Raw genomic sequence first — 20,826 nt, forward strand, 5'->3', positions numbered from 1 at the left:
TGATGATTTCAGTGCTTCTGTTTTAATCAGCTGAGAGAATGCTTTTTTTTTAAGACTTCTCACATAAAATTGGTCCTGGCAATTCGATTCACATCCACCAGGATATGTTCTCAAGGAGTTCTTTCATCTTTGACTGAAACAGAGGAATTCAGATTTCTGTATAAAAATGTGAAATAGATTTTTAATGACGTTAGATTGGACATATTTCATTGTTACAACCTTGAACGGTTTCAATTGCATTCAGTGGTAAGAAGAAAAAGTGTCCAGGAGGCATGATTAAAGCGTTTGATGTTTTCTGACTGAACATTGGTCACATTGATTGCTTTTGGCTGCATAGTTGTGCAGTTAGGAGGTTTGAATCCCCATCGTGCAGGAGCCTGCCTCTGTGCAGTTAGCAGTTTCTTCCCCTGTGCATGCGTGGGTTCTCTCCGGGTTCTCCGCCTCCCACCCACAGTCCAAAGACATGCTCGTTAGTTTAATTGGCGACTCTAAAATTGCTTGTAGGTGTGACTGTGAGTGTGGCGGTTGACATGCGAACAGTCCAGGGTTAACCCCGCCTCCTACCCCTAGGATCAGCTCCAGCCCCCTGTGACCCCGAACGGGAAAAAGCAGTATAAATAAGGAAGGGATATTGATTGCTTTTGTTTGCTCGCTTTTTTATTGATTGACAGTTTTCTATATATTTCAGATATTTGATCTGCTATTATTTAACTTTTTTTACTGGTTTTTATTTCTTTAACTGCTCTTTCCTTATTATTGTTGTTATTTAGTTTAATTTGCTTTTATCTTTTTGGTTTCTTACATCTTTTTAAATCTTTGGTCCTCTTGTTCTCGTGTTATTCTCCATACATTTCCTGCAGTTTCCCCTCTATAGTAAACATTACAGAGAGGTGTACTGTAGTTTTACAGGTTTTTTACGGAGAGGTTAAAATAGTGTATTCTAAAAACTTTATTTTCCAAACACAGTTTTGCCTTTAAATAAACCCAGAATAAGAAAGTGAGAGTAACAGTGGGTTGGAAGGAGAGTTGCAGTGTGTGGAAGACTGTACATAATCACACCAGGGAACTAACACTACAACAGCAGTCTTGACCGGGTGACTGCTTTGTGCCGCTAAAGCTGTCAGAGGTAAAATGCCTTGCCCACAGGTAGCGGGTGATGGAGAGGTGGAGTCCTTTCAGTTCATCTCCCATGACTGCTTTATTTCCATTTGGGGGTTTTGATATTTAAATGAAGGATTTTCACAATTCAGACCTGCTTCCTGCTGCCAAGCACACATTAAAGGTGGAGAATCTGGGGAAAGGTTTGCCCCAAATGTAATCCAACAAACATTTTCAGATTAGCATAAAGTTTACCTCAATGCCATCTCAACAAAGAAAAAGATTCTGTTCTGAACGGAGAGCCAGCGCTATGTACTGTGAATTTCTTCTCTTCAGCAAGCAAAGAGGATAAGAGGCATAAAGGGATCACAGTCAAGAAAGTGCTACAGACGGGAATCAAACTCTTCCCCACATGAGGGAATTATATGTGCATCTAAGCGTCAGTTACCCTGCGGCTGCAGAGCACTTCTAACATTTATGTCACAAACTGATCAAAGACAACGTCGTCTTTCTCATGCATCCCTTCTTCTCTTCCTTCCTTCCGTCCTTCCGTCCTTCCTCTCTGCTTTGAACAGTGTTTATGCTCATAGTTCTTGCATATGTTAACATACATGCATTTGGCACTTTTGCAAAATAACATGGTATACTACACAGCCTGACTGACTCAATAACAGGAAGACTTCCTGCAAACCTTTTTCACTTGAGTGTAACATCATTACCCTGCAGGAAATCTCCAGTTTAAGAAAGGTAGACTGTGGAGTTTGTGGCAGAGACATTTCAATAATATTCTCACGATTTTTTTTGATGCCATAAATCCTGAGAGTAAGGTCTTCTATATTTATATAAATAATCCTGTTCTTGTCGAGCTCGAGCCTGTCATGATCAGCACTGAGCATTGAAAAATAACACACTCTCAAAGTCAAATTGAAGCAACTTTTTTTTTCTCAAATGAGATATTTTCCAGAAATAAATTGTCGATAAACTTTGTCAGAACAGTTTATTAAAAAAAAATATTTTGCACATTTATTTTAGAGATTAAACTAGATAGTCTGCAGAACATTTAGATATACAGCGTTTTAAATCAGAATGATTTCATAGATTTGAAAGTAGCAGGCACATATTTACAGAATTTCAATCATTTTGAACTGCTGCCGACATGCTGATAATGTCCAGTGTTTTGATAAAAAAGCTTTCTACAGACTTAATCAGACATCCTTGACCTAAAAATGCAGCTACAAATTAAACAAGCTCATCTTTTTAGCCCTGGTCAATGACAACCTTTATTGCCTTTGTCTCTTTTCTCCCATCCCTGCTGCAGCCGTCAGTCCTACTGGCTGAATCACTTCCAGTCTCTCCTGTACTGCTCGGAAAACAACCAGCTCGGGTCCTTCTCTGAAGAGCTGCACAGCTGCAGCTGCCGTTACGACCACAGTCCCTGTCTGCTGCCACCGCCCTGCTCTGTTGGGGAAGGTTCTGCCTGTGCAGCATGTGCACTGGACAACCACACCCGCTGTGGGAGCTGCAACCCGGGCTTTGCCCTGACGCAGGGGGCCTGCAGGCCCATGGTGGCTGACTCTTCGGAAAACTACCTGGGATTCGAGACAGACCTCCAGGATTTGGAACTGGGCTACCTACTGCAGAGAGCTGACCGCAGGCTAGAGGTATTTTTCTTTTAACCTTTGTTAAATCATGTCAGACTGACCAAAACCTGAGCTGCCTTTCACAAGACTAGCCTTGGGAAAAAAACTCACTGATGGGAGCTATGCTGAATAACAAAGTATTTCCCTTCTTTCTACTGAGGAACTAATAGGTTTGCCCAATGATTTTGCATGTTTCATCTTTTAGATGTTGCATACATATAAAACAGTTCTGTTTTATAAAGGCTTCCTCTCAATTATAATTTGAATTGGCAATGTGTCTGGGGGGCTGGCATGTTATTTTAACAAAATCCTTACCACCACCAACTCTCATTGTGGAGTTAGTAAATGATGACATATGGTGAGCCAACTAAATGTTGATTTCATTTTGCCTTGTATGATTCCCATTATCACTCAGCTAAGAACATTTCAAATGCCAGCATGACATTCCTTTCTCACTTGGTGTGGCGATGTTGCATATTGTCATAAATGAATAATACTAATAGCTACATTGGAAGGTCAAAATGCTGCAAGATATGGTTGAAAGCATTGAAAAGCACAAGTCATGGGTTGCCTGTTTTCACTTTATACTTCTTCTAAATGTACACCCCCCACCTTGATTTTTGTACCTCAGTAAATGTCGACTCTACTATGTAAATGTCTTGCTTTTTGATGGACAGATGAATGAACAGAACAGGAAAAAAATCTGACATGGCACTCGATGTAGGAATGCACCAACAAAGGACAACACTCTGTAAACTCTTGGTACATAAGCATTGTGTTTGTTTTTGTTGTGCCAGGATAATCTTACCAAAACAAATAGACTGTACAACATGGACGTAGTGACATCACCAATTGGTTTCTGAAACAATGTTTTGACGCAAGGCCAAAGTGTTCTAGCAAAAAACTACAGCACGCCAACCTGTCAGTTAACTTAGCCAAACATCTTATTATGCAATTAACCTTAAAATAATCAAAGGTAAAAATAAAATCATTGCCTGCACAGAAAATAACATGGGGGTTAATAAGGATGCTTCATGTTGACACTTGAAGGACTGCACTTTCTTTGCACTTTTGCACTGGCTTGGCTTTAAAACAACCCAGGTTGACACTTTATTTCAACTGATGTTTCTGCAAGAGGTATTTCGGGCTTGCACTATCAGTGACGTGATGTGCCTGGGTAAAGTCGAACCAAGGTCCTTGTTACATGTCAAGCTCCTCGGAAAAATGCCTTAACATAGACCTTGCAGATAATTTACCATCTATAACACAGCAAATTTTTAAGACTAAAACAACACTATTACTTTGTCTTCTAATTGTTTTGACTGTTTTCATGTCTTGTTTGTCTAATAGGTCCACGCTATTTTCATCAGCAATGATATGCGACTCAACAGCTGGTTTGACCCTTCATGGAGAAAAAGGATGCTGCTGACGCTGAAGAGCAACAAGTACAAGTCCAACATGGTCCACATGCTGCTTGGAATATCCCTCCAGATCTGCCTTACAAAGAACAGCACCCTTGAGCCAGTCCTTACTCTCTACATCAACCCCTTTGGAGGGAGCCATTCAGAGAGCTGGTACATCCCTGTAAATGAGAATAACTTTCCAGACTGGCAAGCCACCAAGCTTGACCTTCCCTTTGAGTGCTATAACTGGACGCTTACGCTGGGCAACAAATGGAAGACGTTCTTTGAAACCATTCACATCTATCTCCGGAGCAGGATAAAGACTCAAGATGGGTTGAATGACAGTGCTTACTATGAGCCTTTAGAAATTACAGATCCAGTACGAAACCTGGGCTACATGAAGATCAACAGCATCCAGGTCTTTGGCTACAGCATGCACTTTGACCCGGAGGCCATCCGTGACTTGATTCTCCAGCTGGACTATCCTTACACCCAAGGTTCCCAAGACACGGCCATGCTGCAGCTCTTGGAAATACGAGACAGGGTGAACCGTCTGTCTCCACCAGGTCAACAGAGATTGGATCTGTTTGCTTGTTTGCTGCGGCACCGGCTCAAACTGACTGCCAGCGATGTGGTTCGCATACATACCTCCTTACAGGCCTTCAGCTCACGTCTGCCCAATTCAGTGGATTACGAGACCACCAAGTTGTGCAGTTAACAGCTGCTTGAACAGAGATCTTGACTGCCTCAAGAAGAAATCCAGAAGAAAGATTTCATTGTGCCCAATGAGAGACAGACGCTTACAGCTGTCCCGTCTCATGGATTATCAAACTGTATGTTGAATCAGGAGAGAACCAGCTGTAGACAGCTGAAGAATGTAATTATGTGGTTGTTTTGGTTTCTGTTTTGTGGCATCTACCTTCAGTGCTCTATCACAAAGACTGAGGTGAATCAGCAAGAAAATGCACAACTATTCCACAAAAAAAAAAAACTCTTTCACAAAATAATTCTATCCTAAAAATTCAGATACCACCACATAAACGTTGAATCATCATGTTTCAATATGACTCTGCTCATTTATACTGTAAGTACCTGATGCCAACTGGATGGACATTTTATGGTTAAAAAAAGGTACAGTCTATTTGTTTGTAATTTTTATATGTTATTTTGCTTCAGTAACAGTGCACTTTCCATGAAGACCAGATTAAAGTGGTGTGAGTCAAGATTTTGTAGATAAATTGATATTAAAACATTATGTTATAACGGAAAACTGTTGTTGGAATCATCATTGAAAAATACACTTTTAAAGTTTTGACAGATTAGTCAGGACTTCAGAAACATTGATTACTGCCATCTTGGAATTAAAAAAAAAAAAGTACCAAGGACATTTTGATTAGAGCACAACGTTGTCATACAAAGTTTACCAATTACAAAAGCTCTCTTGTTTTCTGTACACACTGGCAGGTCACAGCAACAAGGTTATATAAATGTGTTTATCTAGAAACTCCCCCCTGCTCCTGATGTGTTAAAGTTAAATGAAAATAAAGAGTAAATTCCATTCAGGGTATTTTTTTCAGAGACAAGGGAATCCATTTGTTTCCCTTTTCAAGAACAAACAACTGTCCCTTATACTGTAGCACAATTATGTCCAGCTGCGTTCATCAATTGATAAGCACATTTGATAGAACTACTGACATCCCAAAATGCAACCATGAGGAAGAATCCATTTTTTTTACTCAGTAACAGGAGGTCACAAGCGCCCTCCTTCAGTTTGTCAAGGTTGGATCTTCTACTGGTTTACCCATTAGGTCCAAAACCAAACAATCGACAAACAAGTTAGCAAGCGGGAAATTGTTTTTCCAACAGTGAAAGTGGTAGTCCAAAAAATCGATCTATAATTTCCATTGGACTAACATTGTTGCAACAAAAGGCTGAGGTCAGATTTGGACCCAGCACAGCAGATGAAGACTGCAGCCTCTGTCCACGGGTTTGCAACATAACTGCTAGGCTGTCTGGTGCCCCTACATGGTTTTTAGTGGTCCAGATTAATTTGTACTAACATGCGTTAACCACTTTTTTTTTTTTTTTTTTTTTACATTTAAACATGTAGACATATTTACACAATACAAACACAGGCATCTAGGGGAGTAAAAAAGAGAGGTTAGGGACAGTGCAAGGCTTTGATCTGGGCACCAGGGTTGCTGAGTTTGGGTTTCAAACCATATTGTAACCAGAATCTGATCTACTCTTTTTCCAGTCTTTCCAGTGTCATTAAACAGATACATTCATTTAGTGCTGACTTGACCAGCTGTGTCATAGCATGTGTCTCATTTTTCAATGCAACTGCAACTTGAAGGTTTTTGTCCATTCCCTCTATCGTTTAAATAACAGCTATGCTTGTATACCCTGGACTGTGAGCTTTGTCAAACACACCTTGATTGCACAGCAGTGCTGGGGCTGAACGCATCCAGAGTAGACGCTGACAGAGGACAGCAGCTGTTGCTATTGTGTTGCTGACGCGCTGTTTCGGCTCCAATGCCAGTAACGACAAGGTGATTGGACCAAGTACCAATTAGGCTCAGGCAGCACACCGCACTTCATGTCCAACTCAAGTGCATGGCAGCTCAACAAACTATTGTTAAACTGTGGCTGCAAGACAGCTTGTGTGAGCTTCATTCAGTATGTCAAGACAGTCTGGGAAGAATAGAAAAAAAGCACACAAAAGCGTGTCCTTCAAAAAAATACTGTCTTGTCGTAACATTGTGTTGTTGTGTTTCTCTTTTGTTATACAGTCTGAGGCCTCTTCAAGGTCACACAGAATATAGGCCACCATAACCACTAAAACATACTGCATACGAGATGATATGCAATGTCACTCGTATACTTTATGTTTTTGGACAAATGCTTGTATTACCTTTGAAAGGCACAATCTCTTTCATTTCACAGACAGCCTTGGTTAAAGCAAGAACGTGCAACTTTTTGATCCAGTGGATGTCGCCCTCGAGCTCCCGCATGAAACCAAAACAAAGTCTTGTTTGGCCACACCTCCGCCATACTGAATCCTGCAACCACTCTGCCCTGTGTTATGAGACCTCTTCATGTCAACATGATGTAAACATACAACTATTGTTGTGTGTGCTGATTACAGATCCAGTGTAAAAACAATCCAAATCCTTTTTTTGATGATCGCTCACATGTTCAAGAGTTGCATTTTACCCAATGCCCTTTTTTACGTAACTAATCCCCTTTAAAAAAATGATTGTTCAATACTTTAGAACTTCTTAAAGAAAACAACAACTAAAACAAGGAACATGTCATCCTAACAAACAGATGTAATTTAAAGGGATTAGGTTTGATTCTACACATATCTTTTAAACCTCAGATGGAGAGATGAAACCTCAATACTCCTCAGTGAAAAAGTTTGAAAGACTCAAATTAAACACAATGGTGTCAAACCAACTGCTAAACTTAAACTCTGACTCTTTCTACTCTGGTAGATATCATAGTGGTTGGAGGAATTAATTTTTGCCCAGGCCCCCAGCCGCCTCGAGAATCACCACTGTTGGTCAACAAATGCACTTTTTATGTACTGTCATATAGCAAGATGCATTTTAGATCCCCTTTTCAGGTCAGCTTGGGGGACTGAGGAAGATGTTGTGTAACACGCCTTTTTAACTAGCGGGCCCCTGGATATGGCCCGTGTTCATTTGTGTGGTCTGCAGTATGATGAGTTACACACAGCTAATAATGAACACCCAGTGTTTCCCCACACACATTCTTTAACTTGGCCCCCACCCAGGTTAATTAACAGTAGCCCAAGTCAATTTTGCGACACATCATAATATATTTATTTATTTTCCAGGAAATTACATGGTCTGTGATCAGTTAATAAGTGTTCTCGCTCTGCCCCTCCTGCTGGTCACAGACAGACACAAGGCTGAAAAACACTTACATTACTTCCCCTTCTACAGCGTACATTTTGAACTTTATCACACTGGTTTTCATTCATCACATTTTTCTTTTTTTTAAAGAAAAAACAAGCTTCTTACTACCATTACCATTGTGCTTGAAGCTGACAGTAAACTTTTCCAAAAAGCAAAAGAAGTGTAAAGTCTTGTTGATTTCTATTTTTCCCATAAAGCGTCCTCATATATAGTTAAACTAAAACAAGAATACTTCTGACATCAAAAAATCATTGTCCCCTTCCTACACATTTTGTCTGAATTGATCATTTTCTGAGATTTGAATGGGGGTAAGAAAAGTTGTGATATACAGTACCTATAGACTTAAATAACTTTATTGTCATAGATTTATGAGTTTATCTTCCAAATATGACCTCAGAATCTCAGCATTTTTTTCCACCCTTAATTCTTCCCTAATGCTTCTAATTCTAATCTTCTTCTTGCCATATACTTAATTTTGTTTTTAACTTTGTCTGTAAATTGGTGGAAGCATACTGCACACTTAACACTGAACTGGACTGAATGTCTAATTATCATCTAGGTCTAAAGGTACAGTATACTGCAGATTTAGCTTTGCAGGTTTAAGTCTACGACAGACAAATAATCCAACATTTTTCATTCAATTAAATATACTAATGTCTCCTGATTATTCTAAAAATTAATAACGTGGTGTTAAATAGATTCAGAAACATTTTTGACTTGTAGTTGAGTCACTGATTTGGTGCTTGTGTACCCCTGTAGACTAGGTCAAAGATTCAATCTGCACCATCAACCGAAGGTGTAAAATGCCTCCTTTAATCTGCTAACATGCACATGTGCCTCAGCGACCCTGCAGAACAAAGAGGGAAGTCAAGCACCTGTGAAGGTTAACAGTCATCACCTCAATTTGTCGGCTCCCCCCATCAACTCCAACTCATGTCAAAAGCTTCGTTGGACAATGGCTGTACATGGATGAGTAGTGTTTGATGAGATGCGTGAGTGGTGGAATGTATTAGTAAATGTCAGCATGTCTTTTTCCTGGATACAGCCGTGTCAATTATGTGGCGGAGATGAACGCTTCACCACAGCGTTAGAAGAGCAGTTCTGTTAGGAAGAGAGAGAGACAACACATTTGACAGCATGATGGCGGTGACTTTGAGCATTTAGTGACCTTAAAGTTGTAGCAAACTGCTCCTCTTACAGCTGGGTAGCAAAGCCTTAGGTTTTTAAACTCTTTCATAACTCATAAGGAGTAAGGATCACATAACAGGAGCCTGCAGAATCCCGCCACTAATTAGTGATATGGATGGGCTTTTTAAAGAAAAATGGAACTGGAGGACTGGTAGTTTTGCCCTCCCTACATGTTCCCCCTCCAGCAAAATAAAAAGATCCCAAGGTAACATATCCATAATTATGATGTTTAACAGCACTCTGCTCATTGTGCAATTACCCTACTATTCTAAAAACCCGTCCTGCAGGGGCAGCTTGCAATAATACATCATGGCAAACTTGAAAATAGCTCTTTTTTTATTTTTTATTATTCCACCAGCAGCCTCCTGTATGGCAGTGTGAGTGGGTGGAACGAGGCAAGCTTTGATTAGAGATGCTCTAACATGTAGTACTTTTTCGAGCTCACATATTGGAGGAAAGCAAAGTACGAATGATTCACTGTAAATCTGCTTGTTAGTTGGAAAATGATTCATTTTAGTTTGTGGTGTTATCCTACTTTGACACAAGAAGAGGAGGCATGAGATTTATACTGATTATGACCTTTGGCGGTTTTAGTAAAAACGTTGATAACTTCATTAAATTCTGGAAACTAAAAAAAACAGGAAATGTAATAACAGTAGCAAAGATCATGAGAGAAACATTGAATACAACAGACTAACAAAAACAAGGAGGCAATGAAGATAGGGAACCACTTTGGAAAAGGAAATGTCTTCACAAGGTTCCCTTAAGTGTCATCACAACACTCAGTGCGCCGACATGTGACCTCAAAGTCAACCCACTTTCACCTGGCAACAAGAGTTGCTCATGGCAACCAACCCTTGCATTCAGCATGCTTGCTGTTTCAGTGAAAACATAGACTGTATAACACATGGACACAGTCTCAGTGATGTCACTTATTGGTTTCTTCAGAGGCGTTTGGAAGCTCAATGATGGTGGCCACCATGTTGGAAAAGTCACAATCTCGGAAAATGCGTTCCAACCTAATTTACAATCTATCTATCAACAGGAAAAGACGTCAAGACAGTAGCCATGTTTGTGGCTTATTGCATTGAAATAAGCAATGTCTAGTTCAAGTACAATAAGAGTAACCAAATAGCTAATTATTATTGAATATATTAATTGCACTGTGAACAAATGAGACCTGGAGTCTTTTAGTTTTTCTTAAAGGAGCTCTCAAACGACGACCTGAGAGTCAAAGGTCAATTTCACTGTGAAGCGGCTGATTTGAGTTGGCAAGTGTAGCCTTAGCTTTCCTCACGACCTGCTGGTTATAAATGGTCAGAGGCCCAGTCTGACATCTCAGTGATATCTCGTTTTACCATGCCTCCCAATCTTATTGAAACAGTTCAGACACAGTTTAGAAACGTGCATTGAGTCAAATAAAGTGATGTGCAAGAGGTTAAAAAATTGCAGTAATGAATAATCTAGCAAGGAAAGATAAGATACAAATAAAAATAAATATCGAGGTTTACAAATCTGTAATTTAGAAATGTCTAACCCACATCATCATAGAAATACAAGAGAGCAACGTTGCAACTTTTCAATTGCAAAAGGGATACAAGAAACTCTGGCACGTCTGGTTTTGGTTTGAGGCATTCTGTATCGATTTGTGAAAACTGATAGCCATTTGGAGGAGCTGTTAAAATGTCTGGGGTGGGGGTGGTGTAATTAAAGTTTGGATACAAAATAAAGGATTGAAAAAATGCAGTGTGGGTGCTCGTGATACCTAGCTGAATCAGGAAGCTTCTACCACTGTGTTTCCTGCATGCATTACTGCTCAGTTTATACCATTACAGACACTCACACCTGTTATGACAACTCCAGATCATGTAGCCCTGAGTGGAGTTCATACTGGGACTGTTAGCGTTTGACAGAGTCAGAAAATCAACAAACATATTTGTACAAGATGTTAGAGGCCTGACTTCTTCTAAAATCCATTCCAGAGAAAATCTGCTTGTCCAGATCCATACTTCTTGTATTGTCTTTTGACAAGAAGATTAAATCTCAGTGTCAGTATGGATGTACTGTAGCAAAGTGTAAGGCTTCAGCCTTCATACAGACCAAACTTTTCCTCCCCAGGGTCCCAACAGCGAACGAAACAGAGCACAGGAGGAGGAGGCGAAAGGTAACTCTGTCGCCCGCCAATAAATCAATACATACCTTTATTACTTCAGAGAACAAAAGGCTCTGCACCAAGATCGATTGCACCGCTGAGGAGCCGCCAATAAGATAAAAATATATAAATAGATAAATAAATCCTCCTGGCATTTGGCTGCTCTGTCCCCACGACCAGATCAGCATCAATTTATTACCTATGTGATGGTTTCCGCCTGACGTGTTTTTGTATCAGCACAAATCAATCCAGAGTTTATTAGCTGCTATGATTTATTGTAAAATGACATTACTCAGGGTGCCAGATGAATACCATTCATTAGGAGGGAAGGCTGCATCGACGACTGTGGATGTGCAGGGAATAAGAGAGTCTCTAGGATGGGCATGAAACGGTGTTGCTGTACAGTGTAAACCCCATTGTGTGTAATGTTATTTCAGTATTAATAATGAATAGTTTATACGATGTAAGCTAATTATTTTTGCTATAAAACAAATTTTGGTAAGTAAAACCTCCGAGAGTGCATCTTGTTATCCCCCGATTGTTCGTGTCTATAAGCTGCATTCCTGTCCCATCAAGAGCAGCGTGTTTCAAACTGACAGAAGGCAAATTTGTTTTTCCCTTGGAACTCCAAACTGGTTCAATTGTGTGTTGTAGTTTCAGACCTTAGCGAGTTGAATTCTCTATCTTTGTGTCTTTGAGTAATTGCTTAGTTTGAAAACAGTGGGGGTGAGCTGCCATTTTCTTTTGCACTTACTTTTTCTCCTGTTTTTGCTGAACTTATCGAGTTAGATTAAGTGATTTTCTTTTTGTTTTCATTTTTTTTTGTGTTCAGAAAGATAGTTGAATGAAAATATATATTTTAGTTTAGTTTGTGATTTGGGTTTTTGTTCATGCTGATTCAATGTGCTTTAGTTTCTAAGAGTAAGTTGGTGTTGTGTCAAATAAACTTACTCAGTTTTCAGACCTTTATCTGGCATTTGATTTAGGGACCGGGGAAGAAGTATTTTATGGTGCACACCTACTCCTCGAGATGGGTGCGAATGTAATTGTTCAAAGTTATATTTGAGCAAAAAGTTGATGTGCAATACATGAATCAATAAAAAGTACTGTGTAAACAAAACACATGTTGAGCCTCATGAGGATTCTGATGACAAGTCGAGCCTCTGATTCTTTTCTGAGTTGTCGTTCCATCTTGGGTGGGTGTTTATCCCTGCGTGTCCTCCCTCATGTTGCCAGCTGGTTGTGTGTCCCTTGTGTTGCCTCGTTCTAATACTTTTCTTCTAGAAGGCCTTCCAGTGTTTTTCGACCTCATCTGCCTTCTTGATTTTTGCCTTGATTGCCTGTCCATTTCAGATTTGTTTGCTCCGCTGATTTGCTTACCTGTGCATCGACCTGGACAGTTTCATACACTCTGCCTTTTGTTGGTCTCCGACCAGGTGTGAGTGAAGCAGTTTGTCAGGATTAGGGGCATCTGGGTAGTTAGAGGATGATCCAACACACTTTGAAAACACATCCATTGGAGGGGTAAAATGGCGATACAATATGCAGCTATAGGTGCTAAAATGCAACTCTCTTTTTTGGCTTAACGACACTGAAAAAACTAGGTCTGAGTAAAGTTAGCAAGCTTTTAAGTACTGATCTCACTAAGAGCAAGAATTTACATACTTTTCAATTTTTAACCAAAAGCCTGGGTATTTTCATCTTTTATCAATCCTTGTAAAGCTGAGCTTAATCTTACGTTTTGGTCAAAAAGCAGCTGGTTATACGTATATTAAATATTGTTTGTGCTGCTTGTGATGAAGTTAACCAAACTTCTTTATGGTATAGTCATCTGGCATTCTGCATCATACTGACCGCAAAAGTAGTTCTTTCAACTTCCTGCTTCTTCTGACAAGACTCTACCTCTAGTCGTACTTTATTTCTATGATCATGTCGCTCCCAGGTTTTTCTCTGTTGCCATGGTTGCTTACATTACCCATAGTTACTCTCTGTTGTCATGGTTGCTTGTGCATTTAACACTTGTAAACAAGTAATGGTGTACGAGGAATCCTTATTGATGTGCCAGAGCAGGAATCTGGCCCATAGCAATGGATTTTTAAAAACTCAGACCTACTAGAAGACCTGATAAATATACCTTGCTGTGAAAAGATTATTACTCAGCGCTCATTGATTAACTTTCTTAACAAGGCTGTGTATTAAATATCTAATTTTTAGACTCTCTTCCATACTGCAGTCATTCTCCTCCGAAGTACAAGCTGTACTTGTATCTATCTATTCTTAATCAAAACACATATTGTCAAGTGAACAGCATGACATCATCAGCATAGAGACAATGACATAAACACAGCTTCTTCTTCAGTATTGGAAATATCCTTAAAAACTGATTTATTAAACAGTTCAGACAAACCAAATATATTATCTTTAATCTGAAATGTTGCTGATAAAACATCAAAGACATATTTGTGAGTTCATATTACTAAATCATCACTACAGCTGATTTTATACTTGATACATGCAGAAATCTGCATGTTATAATGAGAATAGATAATGTATTTTATTAGCTGCATACTAATGCCTTGCACAGTAACAACATGAAATGCTCATACAGTTGTGTTTATATGCAGTGCCTCAAAATGCACTGAAGTGCTATAAAAACAATGATGAGTTTGCATAGACAAGCATGCATTTATGCTCTTCTGTTGGTGTTTGGTACATGGTGGAGAAACCAGCGGAGCCACACAGCTGATGAGAGTTGATGAACCCTGTTGAATTGGCGAGTATGTGGAACACCGGGTGATTTGCATTGAGTCCCCAGACTCCATATGACAGTGAATACAGAAAACAAAACAAGGACGATAAGACGGATTGGGAAAGAAAGAGAGAGAGAGAGAGAGAGAGAGAGAGAGAATTTTCCTGCATATTCATCCCCATAAATTAAACATTGTATTCAATGCTCTGAATAAACTCATGCAGCTTGAGTTTGTTGCTGCTGCTCTTAATTAGTGTATGTGATAGTCAGACTTTAATATTAATATGCAGACCCTTCTGGTCTGCAAACATGCATTCAGAGATGAGATGTGAGACACATAGCAGGAGGACACACACAAATGCAAACAGGCTTAATGGGATAATTGGATGTGAAACTGTCATTCCACCTGGTGAGTGACTGTTTGAAAGAGGCGAGCGGCTAGACGGCAACAAAAAAAAAAACCCAACCTAATCAGCCTGGCCCACTGAGAGCCATTTTATGCTGCAACATCAATTACAAAAGAATTGCTTCAGGGATGCTCTGACCAGGCTTTCCAATGCATCACTTATTAGACAATCCTTTGCTGTGACATGTACTCATCAGAGGATTGAGGCACCGGCGTTAGACAAGGTCATTTATGAATTATTTGGATTATGTGTCACATTTTTACGAATGTGATGCCTCACAGTCGATATGTGAGTCTGCTTGTCTGTTAAGGGAGTGGAGTGTGAAATCACAAATTAACTATTTATTTTCAATATAACTCAGGCCATGCTTCAAGAAAGTATTACCTACTTAATGCTCATCCAGCATCAATGTTTGGCCTTAGATGATGGTATTTAAATTGAATCGGGTTTTAAAAAATGGGCTCATTGTGTTAAATTTCATGACTGTAAAATAAGCGGACACACTTTGTATAAAAGAGGAAATCAGCTGTGAAAAGAGTTTGATTCAAATTAAATGGCTGTTCATTTTTCAAACTAGTGTTACATAAATTTCATACTGTCGGTTTTACAGAAAAAAAGGTTTGGATTAGCAAACTAAAATGTTCAATATCAAATTTGGCCAAATTGAGCTTATATGAAACACATTTAAAGCAATTGAAGGAAGGTTCGTCTTTTTATTTCATTTTTTTAAATTCGATGTGCTTTTTGATCCCTGGGGGAAATTCTGGCTCCACACTTTGCTTCACACTGGGAGAAGCATGTCACTCAGTAACACACAGGCCCAAATCACACATGTCCAAACAGGACCTTGTGGACATCCATTAGTGGAGAGATGTGGGGCTGCTACACAATGCTACGCAGGGGTTCAGTGCCTAGCTCAAGTGCACCTCGGCAGTGCTCGGGAGTCGCCCTTACACCTCTCCAGCTACCGGACCAACTTCATCATTATGGTCCACATCAGGACCCAATCCAAGTCCCTGCGGACTGAGCAACTGCTGCCCCAAATGTACAAGATTTACATTTTTAGAGTAAAATAAATAATAAGGCTGTCTGGATCTCTCAATGTTTTTTTTAGGAGACGACATTTAGACGGTATTACATCGTAGGCCTACGTTAGAAAAAGGCTTATATTTCAAGCTAGAGGTACTTATTCCACCTAATGTACCTTTTTACTTTGACCGTATACTTCTCCAACGTTCAACCGCCCAATGTCTTTTCACTTGCTGACAAACAGAGAAGCAGAGAATCATAGCTATTTTTCAAACTCTACTTGGTTTAAAGGGTTTGCTAATCTGACACAAAACATTTTTCATCACACCAACCTATGAGCTTCCCTCCCTGAGCGTGACATCATAAGACAAAAGGACTGCTGTGTGTACGCTGTATGTTGAGATATAAATATTACAAGTGAAGTATTCATTGTCATTGTCATAGCCTTTGCTAGCAAGTGTTTGCCTTGTTTTTGGTACAATACTGCATGTGTGTGTGCATCCATGTGTGTCTTTGTGTGCAAGCCCCCGACATAACACAAGGAACCCATCCACATAGATACAGCTCTATAATATTACCTAGGATCAAGGGTACATCCAAGGTATTTATTTGCTGTACAGCCAAGTAATGAGAGTTCCCAATGAGAGTTTTTTTCTCTCTCCTTGGAGCCACAATCTGTTCATCAACACAAGTTTAATAGAAGGATTATAGAAATCAATAACATATTAGATGATGATCATGGGATTGTATCAGGTTTTTCCTCCTCTAAATGATTATGTTATGTGAATATATAAGTCACCATTATATGGTTTTGACCGTGTTACACCTCTCCCCATCTATGTGATGCATTAATCAGAGGGCAATCATTCTTTCTTTTTTAGAGATTTAATGACAAAATGGTTCTTAATCAGATAAATATGTAACATGTTCAAGTACATCAATTTTTAAATCAATGTGTTTGTGTACATATAAAAGCAGAGATAATTCAAAGACAAAGGGGTGATTCAATCACTTCAGGGACAAACAGGTCTGAACATCATCAAGAATGATGATTCCTGTGTGAAGAAGCTCTATTTTTGTGTGTCTGGTTGGAAAAACAGCTTTTTTTAATGGCATGTGCACTTTAAATCAAATCCCAAGCAGCCTGGAGTGCTCAGAAATGATCATTAGGAACCTCAGTGGCACTTCAAATGTCGCAGTTGACATGCACAGGATGCAACTCCTCACAACCTCACGGTAATATGTGTCAGTAATCAGAGGCAGAAGATGGGTACCGCACAGGCGGGATAATTAAGGTTGAACCAACAAACGTAATCAACGCCCAATCAGGAGGTATTGTGGCAAACAACTCTGCATGAAGAACCTCGTCATAATATTTTTGTGTCCACGGAAAATGAATGGTGGTGAGTCGTCTGCATTCAAATGAGATTGCAGGGGTTTTTTGTATTTTATTTTATTTTTTCAGTATTTTATCATCGTTATAAAAGTTGGCTCTTCTTATGAAGAAGTCTGCACTCCAGCTTTAACCACATTTTTTTATTTTTGGAGTTGTTGGAGATCAATGTATTAAACCACTATTTAACAAACAATAAGATGGATATGCACCACATACATTTTCATAAAAAAAAACAAAAAAACATCTTTGGGTGATTTTAATTCAATTATAACCATGACATTAAGATTGATTAGACTACTGTTCACGTAGTAAACAAAAACGGTTCTGTGTTGTGCAAGAACATAAATGTGTCCCCTCACAAGTTTATTTACAGCCATTGGTGCCGATGTTGAGTCAGTTTCTCCAAGTAGAAAATGGTCATATTCTGATTTTTATAAACTATCTGCAAACCAATGTAAACACTAACATGAAGTGCACTATATTATCAGTGGTGGTGCATTATTTCTCATGGATGGACCAGAATGTACATCCCAGGTTTGCAAGCTTGATGTTACCATATAATGGAAATTTTCATTGAGGAGCTGATATGCAGCTGTACAGTCTGTTACTCTACCGCTGTATTATTGGCCACGATCCTGATCAGCCTCTACACCACCTACTGGACAGTCAGCGGAGCAGCTTCTCTAACAGACTGGTCCAACTCCGCTGCCACAAGGACAGATCTATCTATCTATCTATCTATCTATCTATCTATCTATCTATCTATCTATCTATCTATCTATCTATCTATCTATCTATCTATCTATCTATCTATCTATCTATCTATCTATCTATCTATCTATCTATCTATCTATCTATCTATCTATCTATCTATCTATCTATCTATCTATCTATCTATCTATCATCTCTCTATGTCTGTCTGTCTGTCTGTCTGTCTGTCTGTCTGTCTGTCTGTCTGTCTGTCTGTCTGTCTGTCTGTCTGTCTGTCTGTCTGTCTGTCTGTCTGTCTGTCTGTCTGTCTGTCTGTCTGTCTGTCTGCATGCATTTGGGTATGTATGAAAAATGTAAATTGAACACAAATGAATCTGTCATTTATTTATGTCAAAAGAAGAACTGGGTGTAGATCAATAATAAACAAAAACATAAAGATTAAACGCAGAGCTGACTAAACATGCTGCTTCAGGGGATCTGTCCTGATCTGATTAAATCCTTTTTGAATAGACCAACAATTTCAAGTGTGGTGCCTCTGCATGACTGGTGAAGTGTGTCAAATGAGCTGACAGCCTTCTATAGATCATCTTATGGACCTTGTTGTCTTTTCCCAACTCAATACAATAAAGCCAGTTATACAATGAGAGATGTGCAGACCCATACAAATCCAAGAAGTAACAAAAAGTACAAACTTTCAAACAAGGAATGACTCAACCTCCTCTTAACTCTCCCCCAACTTTCTTCGATAGAAGAGGCGGCGAGGCCTCCGCTTTAATTATAGGATGCTATCGTAGTAATCCTTTCTCTTCATAAACAAGGGTCAAATGCTGTAAAAGGTGCTTTAGAGAGAGTGATGTTTTATTGATTGAAAGGAGAGATTAGAAATTAATGACCCATGTGTCCCAGATTGAATAATCAATTTCAATTAATATCAATTTCACAGTGCAGCTGCTCAGCAACAGTTCTTCAGATCTGCATCGATGTTGTTCATTTGTCAGCCTCTCAGGGAGAACACATCTATAGGGAGAGCACAGGGGCTGGAATAAGTGCATAATGGCAGAGTTACATGTCTTCCAACCTGTTCCTCCAATGGACATCTTGGGGTTGTTTAATCTTCAATCCTAGACTGCATAAATAGTCGACTTAACCACGGTAACATATTCTTTTTTTTCCTGCTACCTTTTTAAAACTTAGAATTGGCCTTTCATTGGTTTTAAAGAGCCAGATGTGACAACATTTGGATGACTTGGTGGTGCTGGAGAGGAGTGAGCTTTTGGCAAACAGTCTATGCCCGTGGCTAATTCATTAGCTGGCTAATGAGCTAGTCAGCTATATGGTTTCCCACAGAATGAGATTGTAATTGTGACGGTAGCTAACAAGAACCGTTCATTTGTCAGACTTAAGGAGCTAAGAGAGCTTGAGGAAGTCTACAAACTTACTGCTTGACCCCCCCCCAACCCTTCTCAGAGAGACTTAAAAACAATCCTTCTTTTCATCACTACTCCCAGCCTCAGATCCTGTTGGGAAAAGCCAAGAACAATGCCGAGTTCTCTGCACAGGGTTAAAGAAATCCATGCATTAGGGATGTAACCGTAAGATACAGTAGAACATCAAGAACAATATGAAAAATTTAAATTGTAGGGGAAAAAACTAAAGTTTGTAAAAGAAAGACCTGCACAAGCTCCAACTGCAGATTAACGCTGCATGTCTGGCTCTGAACTTTTAATCATGGATAAGCATGGATGGCATGCCTCATGCTCTTTCATAACTAAAAGTGGAGGATAAACTGTTAAGCTATCTTCTTGCCTTTTTTTTATTTATATGCAGAATGAAAAACGTAAAATGTCTATACTCAAAGTTCTCCTATTTCAACAGGCACTGTCAAATTAACAGTCAGGTTTCACATGGATGTTTTAGTTCCTGTGACGAGAACAGGTGCGAAACAGAAAACTGTTTTGTACAGGGCTAACACTCAGTGGAATATGTTGCCATGTCTGACATGTAAAGCTGTACCAGTAATAAAAAGGAAATGAACTGATAGAATATTTTCCTTTGTTTTGTTTATTTAGACGATTAATACAAAAGTTAACTGGGTATTTGGGTAAACATACCATGTGATGATTTAACTGTCTGTTGACTCTTGATTGTGTATGTGTTGTTGTCATATGGGTGGACCCCAGGAGGTGTAGCTGCTGCTATGGAAGCAACAAATCCAGGGTATAAAGACAATCAATCTCAAAGCAACCTATATGATGTCCTAGATTTCCTTTGAAAATATCAAAGAGGTATCAACAACTGCCAAGAGGTTAAGTTATGAATCTGATGCCACAGCCTGTGGCATCTGCTTGTCAATCACAGCCACCATGCTGCTGACTATCTGCAGAACTTTAAGGATTTAATGGAACTTTAATTGAGTAAGATTTGACCTCTCACTCCCCATGAATATCAATGTGAGTCACAGACCCAAATGTTTCAGTTCTTCCTGGATATAATCATGTTTCATTCCTCTGTGCAGTGGGGTATTTTATGATGGGATCTTATGTAGATCAACTCACTTTTGGAGCAAGCCTCGAGTGGCCACTGAAGGAACTGCAGTTTCAGTGCTAATTCTTAAACAAAAAGCACATATACTGTATATACCATTGAGTCTGTCCCTCCAATGACCTGAACTGACTTGCCCCTTGTTTTATATTCAGAGAGGAAAATATGAGCAGCGTATATTGATGCAAAGTGTTCTCTCCGCCTCCTGGCAGAGCAGGGAGCCAAAAACTTGGAGGAGCTGGGTGAGAGAACTCAGTGTTCCTATTTGGCCTTGAATGCAAAATCATCCATCATTTAAGTCTTATTGGAGATGACAATGATGAGGTGCTTGAGCGTGAGCGCATCACTGTATGTGTGCCTGCAACATGCTGCAGAGAGGTAACAATCTCCCCCGAGAAGTGAGAGTGATATTTTGAATTCAAATTGAACGGATGGGGTGATTGCTCAGCGAGAAGAGAATAGTGACATCTCAATAGGCATGCCCTTATGAGGAAAATAATAAGGCTATTTTCATGACCAAAATTAGAAGCGCGGACTGTCAGATGAGAGGGGGAAAAAAAAGGTCTGA

At 39.4% G+C, this 20,826-nt stretch overlaps 1 protein-coding gene across 1 annotated transcript in view; it reads left to right on the plus strand.

Moving 5' to 3' along the window:
- LOC306827951 (BMP/retinoic acid-inducible neural-specific protein 3-like) overlaps positions 1-5,411 on the plus strand; it is a 59,977-nt gene extending 54,566 nt beyond the window's left edge. Inside the window, exons 8-9 of the mRNA XM_079350091.1 lie at positions 2,417-2,759; positions 4,089-5,411. Of these exons, the coding sequence (XP_079206217.1) occupies positions 2,417-2,759; positions 4,089-4,859 (1,114 nt within the window). The 3' untranslated portion in view covers positions 4,860-5,411. The remainder of the gene's footprint in view (positions 1-2,416; positions 2,760-4,088) is intronic.
- Positions 5,412-20,826: the final 15,415 nt, after the last annotated feature.

Source organism: Symphodus melops (assembly GCF_947650265.1).
Source record: "Symphodus melops genome assembly, chromosome: 8".
Taxonomy (NCBI): Eukaryota; Metazoa; Chordata; class Actinopteri; order Labriformes; family Labridae; genus Symphodus; species Symphodus melops.